The sequence below is a fragment of the Ursus maritimus genome, unplaced genomic scaffold (genome assembly GCF_017311325.1).
Source record: "Ursus maritimus isolate PB19 unplaced genomic scaffold, ASM1731132v1 scaffold_24, whole genome shotgun sequence".
Lineage (NCBI taxonomy): Eukaryota > Metazoa > Chordata > Mammalia > Carnivora > Ursidae > Ursus > Ursus maritimus.
The window spans coordinates 23786451-23797906 of record NW_024424897.1 but is presented as its reverse complement, the minus strand read 5'-3'; the positions used below and the strand labels follow the sequence as shown (position 1 = coordinate 23797906).

General features: G+C 56.4%; 2 protein-coding genes across 6 annotated transcripts in view; one reads left to right on the top strand and one right to left on the bottom strand.

The window, feature by feature from the left end:
- Positions 1-414: 414 nt before the first annotated feature.
- LOC103660660 lies at positions 415-6729 on the bottom strand. 5 transcript variants are annotated; one of them, XM_040640759.1, is made up of 4 exons: positions 5741-6729; positions 4128-4205; positions 2449-2605; positions 415-1260 (listed from the first exon to the last, which is right to left on the bottom strand). In XM_040640759.1, exons 2-4 carry the CDS (start codon positions 4165-4167, stop codon positions 726-728), a joined length of 732 nt encoding a protein of 243 aa, XP_040496693.1. In that variant the 5' UTR covers positions 4168-4205; positions 5741-6729; the 3' UTR covers positions 415-725. The 5 variants fall into 5 exon arrangements, 2 of the variants coding, with proteins under 2 accessions (XP_040496693.1, XP_040496694.1); XM_040640760.1 differs by lacking the exon at positions 5741-6729 and having other exon boundaries at positions 4128-4313; XR_567852.2 differs by lacking the exon at positions 415-1260 and adding an exon at positions 2002-2118 and having other exon boundaries at positions 2449-4205.
- A 2381-nt stretch (positions 6730-9110) lies between these two features.
- The window catches only part of HOXB9 (homeobox B9), a 7425-nt gene continuing 5079 nt past the window's right edge, over positions 9111-11456 (top strand). The window contains exon 1 of the mRNA XM_040640758.1: positions 9111-9692. Within this exon, the coding sequence (XP_040496692.1) occupies positions 9176-9692 (517 nt within the window). The 5' untranslated portion in view covers positions 9111-9175. The remainder of the gene's footprint in view (positions 9693-11456) is intronic.

The window sequence follows — 11456 nt, the reverse complement described above, 5'->3', positions numbered from 1 at the left end:
ACTGCCAGTAGCTGCCATCACAGGTTTTTAATAAAAATATAGTATGATAAAGAGTGAAGTAAGGGAGTTGGGCAACAATAAGGAGAGAGCTGGCGGTGCCTCCGCATGCGTAGTCTGCAATATGAATATCGGGATGGGAACAAGCTACTTCCTGTCCTCCAGCTGTTCGTGAACTCCCCCCTTCCTCCTCTGGGTGCAAGGAAGGAGCCAGAGGGCACTGCTCCCATCCTCCACTGGCTGGGGCAGAGTGGGACAGCCTTTCAAAAAATTTGCGATTTGCAGACCATAGTATTTTCCCCACCCATTCCATTTTTTATTACTTTTTAAAATTTTTCTTTCTTTTCCTTTTTTAAAAAAAGTAATCCCTATGCGCAATGTGGGGCTGAAACTCACAACCCCAAGCTCAAGAGTTGCCTGCTTTTCGGACTGAGCCAAACAGGTGCCCCTATATATTTTTTTATCACTTTAAAAAAGACGTCCCCAGAAGTGTTCTGGGGCCTTTTCTTGGAAGGAGGGTTGGGCGTGGGGCTGGCAGGTCACACAGGGCCGCACCTGTGTGTCTGTGGGAAGGAGGGGCTGTCAGTGCGCCAAACCCCCACCTGGGTCTGCAGCTGGGCCTCAGTCCTGCACGCCAGCCCTGGCGGAACCTGATTTCATCTTAGCCCTCCAGCGCCTCGTAGACCTGAATCCTTGGTATTATTTTGGTGAATAACCGTGAGGCATGATCAAAATTCCCGTGCTCTCCCACCCAGTAGTGTACCTAACCAGGCCCCTCCAGCAGACAAAGTGAGCAGGAAATCAACAACTTCACTCCCACAGCGAAAAGGGATTCTCCTTGGTTTTGATTCAGACGGCCTGATGGCGATTCCAAATCCGGCTTCCACAAAGTTTGGTAAAAAACAAAAACAAAAACAAAAAACAAAAAACCAAAACAAGAACATAAAGAAAACAACAGCAACAACAAATGGTCCAGAGCAGAAAAGAACTCTGGAGAGGGCAGTGGAGGTGCGGGTCGCGGTTGTTTTTGTTTCACTTGGAGGCTTCGAAGGAGCCGGACAGGAGCCGGTGGCAGAGCTCGGCAGAGGCCAATCTGGACGCTGCTCCGCGCTGGCCGTCACCTCCACTCTGGCCAAGACCAGCCGCTGGGTTTCTCCTCTGGGAGCCCCTGCCCCGCTCCGCCGCTTTAGGCCTTCTGACCCTTTCTCCCCTGCAAGGGAGCACCTGGCCATACAGGGGTGGGGCAGGGCAGAGGTCTGGCAGCTAGAGACGAAAAGAGAAAAAGCGAAAAACCCGCTTTCGGAAAGATGGAAAGACCGGAGGCCACGGGGCGTGGCGGGCAGAGGCCGGGGCGGCGAGGACGGACGGGCGTCTGACTCCGCGGTGGCGAAGAGCCGGGGAGCCGGGCCGAGGCTGTGCGTGGGGCTCGGCGAGCCGGCGATCAGGCGGTGGCTTCCGGTCCTGGCCGCCGCATGGGCGGCGCCTGCGAGGGAAGAGTCCCCGGCGGCGGGCGCGGCCGAGGCAAAGTCCCGGGGGCCGGCGGCCGAGGCTGCTCTCTCACGCGGACGCAGTCCGCTCGGGCAAAGGGGCCGGGGCGGCTTCGGCTCGTAAATTTGTTCCTATCCCGACCCCCCGGCCGTCTTTCTTTTCGGGACAGGAGGGGATGTAAAGCATTTGAAGTTCATCAACACGGTAGAAGTTTTATTGTATTTCCGGTCCCCAAGATTTACACCCGGGCGGGAGCGGGCGGCCAGGCGAACTCCCTCGCTCCCTCGGACTTCCCGCCGGACACGTGGCCGCTCGGACCCTCGCCTCGGGGCCAGGGCGGGAGGAGCCCGACGAGGAGAAGGCCGCTGGCTCACTGCTCGCACCTGCCAGCGGCCGCTCCGCCCCGCGCAGCCGCCTCGGCCCAGGTGAGTGCGCGGCCTCGGTCCGCGGGCCGCCGCCCGCTCGGGGTGTGTGCAGGGCACCTGCGACGCTGCGGTGTCTGCAGGGGTAGCGGGGGCAGGAGGGGACCTCGGTGGGGGCGGGGAGCGAAGGGCCCAGGCTGAAGGTCGGGAAGGAAGATGCAAACTTGTTCTCTGCGTCCCAATCTGAGTCCTCAGCCTCTCGGGTTCGTTTCTGAGTTCGAAACAGCCGGGCTTACCTGGGACAGCTCAGCTTCTGAGGAGCCAGCTCCCCCCCCCCCCAGACGTTTCTGGCAGGGCGACCTCACCGTGACCGTCCAGGTCAACCCGCTTTCCCTGCCAGTCATGTTCTTCCGTTTGCTCCCTGGTTTTCCTGGTACTTTCTCTCACACTGCTTTTCCGTCTATGTCTCCTGCAGCCGATTTCTCAGCACTCCTCTCTGCTCTGTCTATACTGCAGTCTCAAAGCAGGGCTTTGGCCCCTCAGAGCTGCCCTGAGTGACCCTGGAATACAGGCACTAGCCCGACGGCGAGTGTAGACGCACCTTGATAACAATTCGAAGGTGATCGAAGGTGAGGAATCGTGTCTGTGGAGACCTCCAGCTGCTGAGACGGAGGCCGAGAGGCGGTGACCAGGCAGGTGTATTGGGGAGGCCTTGCCCAGGCCTGTCTCCGGCCTAGGGTCCCCATCCACCAGGGCTCCTGGAAGAGAGCAAAAAAAAGTCCCTGGTATCTGAGCTGCCAGGCCCAGCTCCAGAATGGTTTTTCCTGGAGTTCTGCCTCCAGTTCTTCAGACGTGTTGTTTAGTAGCAGCTGGGTTCTGTCGGGGAAGTTGTGGAGGAGAGTGGGAGTGAGCGGGCCGGCCGTTGGGTTCAGGGGCCTGCCCTCAGGCAGCTCTTGACCTGGCGCGTGAACTGGAACTGCTGAGTGAATTAGGTAGTTTCGTGTTGTTGGGCCTGGATTTCTGAACACAATGACATTAAACCACGACTCATGGCAGTTACTGCTCCCCACTTAGCTGGAGGAGTGGGGAGCTGTGTAGGGGAGCAGAGTCAGGGCTGGGTCACCCTTGCAAAAGGATGAAGAGGTTTGAGGTCCCTCACCCGGAAGCAGCAAGGACGTTCCCCAGAGGAGAGTTCTGGGAAGTTTCTAGGGTCTTTCCACTTCTGTGTTTTTTAAGTGCGTGTTGGGAGGGAAAGGGGGGTATGGGGAGCATTCCACTCGCCAGAGGCCCCTTGCTGGGGTGTTCCGCAGAGCCAAAGAATGGTGGTTGGGGTTTCAGGCTTTCTGCCTTGGGATCTTGGGCTCCTGTCTACATTTAGATTTCCCGGAGTCAGTCTCTCCAACTTGGCAAATGCTTGAATTCAAGAGATAGAGGGAGGTCCTTGAGGTCTTTGTAACCCTGGGAGGGGGGGACAGGACTCCACTTTAACAGGACTTCAGGTCCTTGAAGAGGGCTTAGTTTGTCCCATTCTGAAAGGGAAATATCAGGATCCCATGTAGCCTCAGCCTAAGGGCCTCCAGGGTCCTTCCTAGGGCCGCCTAGTGGGGCAGAGGTGGGGCAGAAAAAATTCTACCTTTCCCCGTCCCTCAGCTCCTTCCCCACAAAGTGGCCAAGGCTTCCCCATACACCCTGGGGCTGGACTGCAGGGTTACCTAGGTCTGAAGGGCCACCCACTGGGAGAGGGGCCTGGCCTGCAGGCTAAAGGGGAGCCCAGGCTGTTGGGCCCGTTCATTCCAGACGGGACTGAAAGGAGATGGAGCAGGGGGGGTAGGGCAGGGGCAAAGCTGTGATACCCTCTTTGACCCCAACCCATTCCAGGCTGCTGGCTCTCTGCCCAGGAAAGGAAAAACTGGAAGTACTGGCGGAAGGAGGGGGACGGTCCAAAGCATAAGCTAACTTTTGTTCCCAAACTTTCCCCCCCTGCTTGAGGCAGAGGAAATGTGGAAAGGGGCCGGGAAAGAGGCCCGGACCGGATGGGGCTCCGGCGCCAAGCTGACATCAAGGGGGGGGGTCTCTCACTAAGGGGCATCTGCTGGGAGTGGAAGGGCCCTTGGGAGACCCACCCCCAGCTCTGGAAGAAATGCAGCCTCCAATCCACTGTCCTGGTGGACAAAGGCCAACAATGCTGTTCCTTGACATTTTCTTGTCCTCCAGCCTGGGTGAAGGTGGTCTGAAGTGTCTTACTGCCTTACCTTACTTCTCTCTGGGCCTCTCACAAACCTGCCAGCCACCCGGAGCCTGGAGCCTGACTGTCTTCCATCCCTGGCGTCTCTTGGCCACCCCCTCCCAGGAACAGTGCTGTAAAAAGAAAAAAGGGGGATGTTAGAGAGAAAAGAGGAAATAAAGTCTTTGGAAAGCAGAGAGTTTTACAACAGCCACAGGTTTTATGGAAGCAATTCCGTAATAACCTTCTACCTGCTCAGCTCCTTCCCGCCCCGCCTGCCGCCCGCCCCGTTTGGCCTCCTGGATGCCCCCTCCCAAAGAGCCAGCCACCCCCACCGCCTTCCATGTCCCTGATGGCTGAGGGTTGGTAAGAAGAGTCCAAAGGTCTGCTTGGGCCGCTGACCTCTCGGTTCTTCCTTTCACCTCTGACATCCTGGGAGGGAGATTTGGCAGGAGATTTCGTTACTTTACAATTAAAATCCCCACTTGGAGGGTTTGGAAGCCCTGAGGTTTGAACGCATGGGTGTAGATTCGATGTGATCCTTTTTAGGGGCTGTTTTGGATAAAGGTTGAATGTTCTGGGGACCTTGGTTTCTTCCCGCCCTGGAGCAAGCATCCCCACACCTCTTTCTTTCCCAGAGTGGGTCTGGACTCTGGTTCTGGGTCAGAAAAAATATCTCTGGGTAGTGGGGACATAGACGTGGGGACCTTTCTAATTTCGTTGGACACAGCAGTGCTTTGCTATGACCCCCACAGTTACCTGAGGGCTTTCACATTCCACTCATCTTTGCCCACTGGCCAGATTCACACTTGTGAGGGACACACTTGTGCACAAGTAATGGTGCCTTGATTCTTACGCCCATCACTACCATGAAATAGGCATCACACGATGCACGCTGTCCCTGCAGTTTTGGGGTGAGATACCCAGTAAAGGATGTCATGGTCAGACCAAAAAGTCACAAAATTTCATGACCGCCCCTGGGCCAATTCGAGGCATTTCCTTCACCTTCCAGAGAAATATTTTAGGAGAAAGTTGTAAAAGAATTCAGATTAAAGTCCCATGCGCTGGTTTGAGGAGACGGTATATACTTTGCTTGAATCTCAAGTCAACAGGAGATTTTCAAGCAAAGCTTACTAATCAGTGAATGTTTTACAGGCAAAATTCAAGTACACAAATACTTAAGTTTTTGCCCTTTCCATAGGCGTGTGATTGTTATAAAAATGTACGCACCAGCTTTTGGGCAATAGATCTTCTTATATGAACAGAATTGTAAACCCACATCCTTCCCAGGGGTTATACGCACATCCGCATATGAACCACTGGATCTTCTATATGCATGCCCAGTATTACAGTCGGGCATATTTATTTATTACATAGTCTATGCACAGTATAGAGCACAGCGTATTTGCATATTTGCACGCTGGGTCCCCATAAGTAAATATCAGTTTGAAATATACCTACAAGATACACACATCTATTCAAATACAACATGCATTAATTTCAGCTTAGCTTATCAATTAAAAACAAACTTTCCCCCTTTTCCCATTTCTTGTTTTTCTTTTTGTTTTTCCTTCTCTCTTTCTTTTCCTTCCCTCTGTCTAGATTTTCTCTCTCTCTCCTTATTGACAAGAATCCTTCCAAAAGCCGCCCCTATAGCACAGGCACTCACCGGCTGGGCTGGTCCTGGCCAGGGTCGGCCTCTGCTCTCCCCACCTCGGCCTCGCTCTTGACTGCTCAGGGCCCCAGTGTGGCCAAGGGTTGCAGCTCTCCCTTGCCTGCCCTTCTCCGAGCCACCAGTTCCTGGCCCTAGTTGTGTTCAGGCACGGCTCCTGTGCTGGAAAAGGCTAGAGGCTGCGAGGGAAGGCAAGGTTTTCCTTCTTTCTCTTTAGGATTTAGGGGTGGGGTGGGGAGCAGTTTGCTCTCCGGACAAAGTGACCCCCCCCACTCAAGCAACTTCTCTATTAAGCATCTTTAGAAGCTGGACTGCAGGGGCAGCGATCCTGTTTGTCTCCCTCCTCCACGGTGGGTACCATTGTTTGAGAGAGGAAACAAGGTTTTGAGGGCATCCACAGACTCAGAGCACCCAAACAAGGGTCTCCCTCCCAGCTGACCCTTTAACCCTTTCCCTGAGCTGGAGTTGAGCTCCAATTTGGGACAGCAGTGTTTTCTAGAAAACCGGGCTAGGGTGGGACTATTGCTTGATGCATCTGGACCCCCACCTGGAGGGAAGAGGTCTAGGGAAGAGGGTGCAGGGTCTAGGGCGTGGGTGCTTGTCCATTCCCTTCCCACCAGAGTTCCCTCTCCTGAGAGGACTGAGACCTCAAAACCTGCCATTTCTAAACTGTCCCTACCCTCCAGTTTTATGAGCAAAGGTTAAGCTCTGGTCTCAGAAAAGGGGCCTGGGTCTCCTCCTTACCCAGCACCTGCGAGCCACCAGGGCTTAGGAGCAACTGCCCATATAGACAGCAACTCACAAACTTAGCCTCTGTCTGCTGAGACTCTCCAGCCTTGTAGGGCACAAGTCATGAGCCCAAATGTTCTTCCTCTAACTTCTTCCCTAAACTAAGTGTCCCTCTTGACTTCTCTCTTACTGCAAAGAGAGGCGGCATTAAAGTCTGGGCCCGGAATGGGAACCAGAAGGGCTGTAGTCAGAGCCCAGCGCCTGCACAGCCTGGGTCTTAAGAACAGCCCAGCGCTGTGACTTTTCTATAAATAAAAAAAGGCCCTGCCCACAGTCCACATGGCCTTTTGGGCCCTAATTTATGTACTACAGAAAGTCATATACTCAGCCCGCCATGCTTCATAACACCACTATTTATGGCAGGAGAGGTTTTTTTTTTCTTTGAAGAATATATTTATTACAGGTAAAGCCAACAGCAGACTCCATACGTCTGGCAAATCGAGAACAGGTGCTTTGCCTTAACTGTGATTCATTCGCTCTGCGTGCAGCTTTCTCGCTGTTGAGTCCGGGGAGCTCCCTCGACTTTCCCAAGCGTCCAACCGCTACTTAGAAGAATTTGCATCGGATTTTTGTTTCCCCAATTGGGTCCCATGGAAAAGGCAGATCTTCACGCTGTTTGGTTCTGGATCTGCGGGGCTGTCGCCCTCGGAGAGCTGGGGTGGAAAAGGAGGGGGCCGGCTGGGCGCTGGCATTGATCTTTAAAAAATCATTTTGAAATCGCCATAATGTGAAGAAATATGGCGCTTCACCCTCGTATTTCACACGTAATGACACGAGATGGCTTCATTTGGAAAAGAAAAGCGGGCGGGAGTGTGCCTGTGTGTGTGTGCGCGGAGGTGATCGCAGCCTTCTCACGGCAGAGGGTACATGGCAAAAAAGATAAAACCTCAAATTAGAAAGACCCCGCTTTTGTTAAAAGGACAGGGCTGGGGACAGCCTATCGGTTAAGGGCCCAGGGCCCGGCAATGCTGAGAAAACCCGCCCCAGCCTGCTCCTACAACCCAACCGGAGGAGAATCTCATCTGTCCCAGGGCTGCGCCTCCCTGTCCCTGTGCGTCCACATCACAAGAAGCGGCTGTACCCAGGGCAGAAGCTGGAGGAGCAGCGGCTGGGAGATGAGCCAGGAAGCCAGCCGGTGGCCCCAGGGGAGTCCAGGCGCAGGGCTGCAGAGTAGATATCAATAAAACGGCCTATCTGAACGCTCCAGCCAGAGTTCACAGGAGGGAAGGCGACGGGTGGTTGGGAGACTGACCCGCAGGCTCTCTGTCTACACTGGTACCCAATACCAATATTTGGAAATCTATCAGGACCACAATGCCTGGAGAGAGGAGCCATCCAGAAGAAGCGAAAACTCACTGGTCCCCTTCTTCCCTGGGTGTAAGGGGAGATAACCGTGGGACCCCTTCCCATACCTCTGCTCTGCTGACACCTTAGGGAAGTTCTGTTAACCCTTTCTCACATTCAGCTTTCCCAATGGGCAATTTTAAGGGCCTGGGTGGTTATTGGGGAAGGAAAGGAGTCATGGCTATGCCCCCACCCCCGGGCTCCATACTTGCCTCTGAGCAGGGCCAGAGAGAGGCCCTAGAAATTTAAAGGAGCTGTGGCTAGTTGGATTAAACTCTTCCAGAGGCTCAACTTTCCAGAGTCTGATGAATACCTTTAACCTCACATAGGTTCTAATTTTAGGATAGCTAAATTTTAGGACCAGATCATTGGACACTCACCCCTTTTTATTCTCCTTTCTCCTCTCTCAGCTACGGAGGGGTCAGGAGAAGCTCCCAGGCCTGTAGACCTCCCAACATGGTCACAGAGAACCCTCCAAAGCGGATAACGCCCTATAAAACCCCCCAACTTCTCTCCCATCCCCTTTACTTCATCTCCAGTGGATTGCCGCTGCACTGCTGTTTAATAAACATCTTATGTCAAGGGGACAGAGGAGAGGAAACGAGGCCTGCGGGGTGGAGTGGCAATGCGTTTGAGGTGGAGGGGGGCAGGACGACCTCCTCTTTATGCTGTGGGCCTCTCCGTCTGTGCCCCAGGCTGGCTCTCTCCCTCCCTCTGCCCAGCTCTCCCTCTCTTCCTCCCGGACCCGCCTGGGGAGAGGGCTCCACAGCCTGCATCCCTCCCGAGGCAGCCCGCTGCTTTCCCTCCGCCTCTCCTCCGCCCCCGCCGCCCCATGTCGAGAACAACCCCCCTTCCTGCAAAAGGGGGGGGGCGGGCGGCCGGCAGCTCCGGCTGAGGTTACGTGGCCGCCGGAGCCCTGACGTGATAGCACATTGCATCAGCATAAAACAATCCATCCTCGATATGGAATGCGGTGAGGACGGATGACAGCGAGAGCGCAGCCCCCTCGCCCGATTGATTTATGTCGGAGCTGACGCTTTATCAGGCAGTCGGAAAAACTTTGACCAATCATTTTGCAAGGAGCGCTGAGCCGGGCTGCTCCACTGTACTTTGTTGGCTGAGAAGTTGAGCAGGGGGTGGGGGTGGGAGGGTGGGGGGGGGGTGGGGGTGGGAGGGTGGGGGGCTGGGGGGGTCGCGTCCGAAAGCCCTCACACCGGTCTGGGTGCCACCTCTCCCTGCTTGGGCGCCGCCGCGCGAGCGCTTCCCTTCCCCCTGCGAGCGCCCGGATAATGTCTGAGAATGTCCATTTCTGGGACGCTTAGCAGCTATTATGTCGACTCGATCATAAGTCACGAGAGTGAGGACGCTCCTCCAGCCAAGTTTCCTTCCGGCCAGTACGCGAGCCCCCGGCAGCCGGGCCACGCGGAGCACCTGGAGTTCCCCTCGTGCAGCTTCCAGCCCAAAGCGCCGGTGTTCGGCGCCTCCTGGGCGCCGCTGAGCCCGCACGCGTCCGGGAGCCTGCCGTCCGTCTACCACCCCTACCTGCAGCCCCAGGGCGTCCCGCCGGCCGAGAGCAGGTACCTCCGCACCTGGCTGGAGCCCGCGCCGCGTGGCGAAGCTGCTCCCGGGCAGGGCCAGGCGGCGGTGAAGGCGGAGCCGCTGCTGGGCGCGCCTGGGGAGCTGCTCAAACAGGGCACGCCCGAGTACAGTTTGGAAACTTCGGCGGGCAGGGAGGCCGTCCTGTCTAATCAAAGACCCGGCTACGGGGACAATAAAATTTGCGAAGGAAGCGAGGACAAAGAGAGGCCGGATCAAAGTAAGTTATAAAAAGTGAGGAAATACCAGGCCGAAGGCCAGGCGAGGGGGAGGGGAGGGGAGAGGCAATAAACTGCGGACAATGTGAAGGGAGACCGCAGCGGTGGCGGGAGAGCGAGCGGGGGAGGAGGGAAGAGGGAGGAAGGAGGCAAGCAAGCGGGGTGCCCCCGAAGGGGAGACTGAGGCCGCGGGAGGAGCGCCGCCCCCACTGCTCCGCGTCCGGGAGGGAACTGGGGCGCAGGCACCACCTCGCGGCTCTCTCGGCCTCCCTTCCCCCACTCCCCCGGGGCTGGGGCTCAGAGCCCGGGAGGAGGCGGACGACGGCCGGCCGGGAGAGGGGCTGGCGGGGCCGGGGACCGGGCGGCAGCCAGCGAGGCCGAGAGCCCGCGCGGGCGAGGGCGGGAGCGCACGGGGCTGCCCGGGGCCGCGCTGCTGGCAGAGCTCCCCGCGCCACGCGCAGACCGTAAAAACCGGCCAAGGGGAAGTGGGAGGGGGCTCATTAGGATTTTATTTGCGATGCAACAGCTTGGCGGAGGATTGTTCCTAGCGGATCTCGCGCAGTAGCCGCTCAGGGTCCGCTGCCGGCGCCGGGAGGGGCGGGGAAGCCCAGGACCCGGTGACTGAGCCCCCTCCCCGGATGCGCCGGCCCCTCCCCGGGAGCCTTCCCTCCGGCCGCCCCCTCCCCTCCTTGGCATCCTCGCCCGGGCTGCAGCTTCCTTTTCTGTAGCCCCCGCTGCGCTCCGCGGGGCTCCCGAGCCCCAGCCGGAGCTGTCCGCCTCTCGGGGAGTCCGGGAATCGCTTCTGAACTTCGGGGCCGACAGCCAGAGTGGAGAAGGAGAGATCCCGAAGGGACCCTGGGGAGAGGAAGGGTGGGGGGAAGAGAGGCTTGCGGAAAGGCGGAGAACTTTACCCTCGGATGGTAGTTACTCCTCACCTCCCGCTCCTCCAGGACCCCAAGTCTGGCTAATTTCCAGGAGGTGCTGCTGGCTGGATGTGCGGTGGAGGGGGGGAGTTTCGTATTTTTTGTTTGTAAGGTCGAGAAAGGCAAATTGGTTGGGGGCTCTTAGCTTCAAACAATAACCCCCAGCCTGGCCGGAACAAGTCCTCACCCCTTACTCTTTTAGGGGAGTGAGGGCCGGATTTTTGTCCGTCTCTGCTTGCCCTGCCAGATTTCCCATCAACCTAGTGGCCCACAGGCCCTTTGGGGCGTCCTCATCTGCTCTAGGATAGTGAGCCGCCCCACTCCTCTGAGGTCCCTGCAGGGAGCCACCTCCTCCAGCCTGCCGGGGTTAAGAAGGAGAACTAGCGTTTGAGTAACACGGGCTCTTCCCAAAACCTCCCGGCTCGCACCCAAATAGACCCCCCACCCCAAACCCCCAAACTCTGCCTGGAAAGGCCATTACTGCAAGGCAGTGGTTTGGCTAGGATCAATTATTAACAGTTTTTTTCCTCTTTCATATTTAATGTGGCTGCGGGTCCCATCCCAGGCAATCACATTAAGGAAATAGCGCTGCGAATTGGTAAGACACGGTACTTAGTGTAGGAGGAACCAGATTATTTTTAAAAAAATATATTCGGTGCTTTCCATTTGGGGAGAAGAATCTAGCAAAGGGTGGCTGTTATTTTTAATTGGCTCTGCTTTATTTGGCAACTTTTCTGAGTTCGGGAGGGTAGGGAGAGAGACAGTAAAAAGGAGACAAGCCTATATTTTTGTTCCCCCCCCCCATTCAATTACCCCTTTCTCTGCTCCTCCTCGCCACAGGGA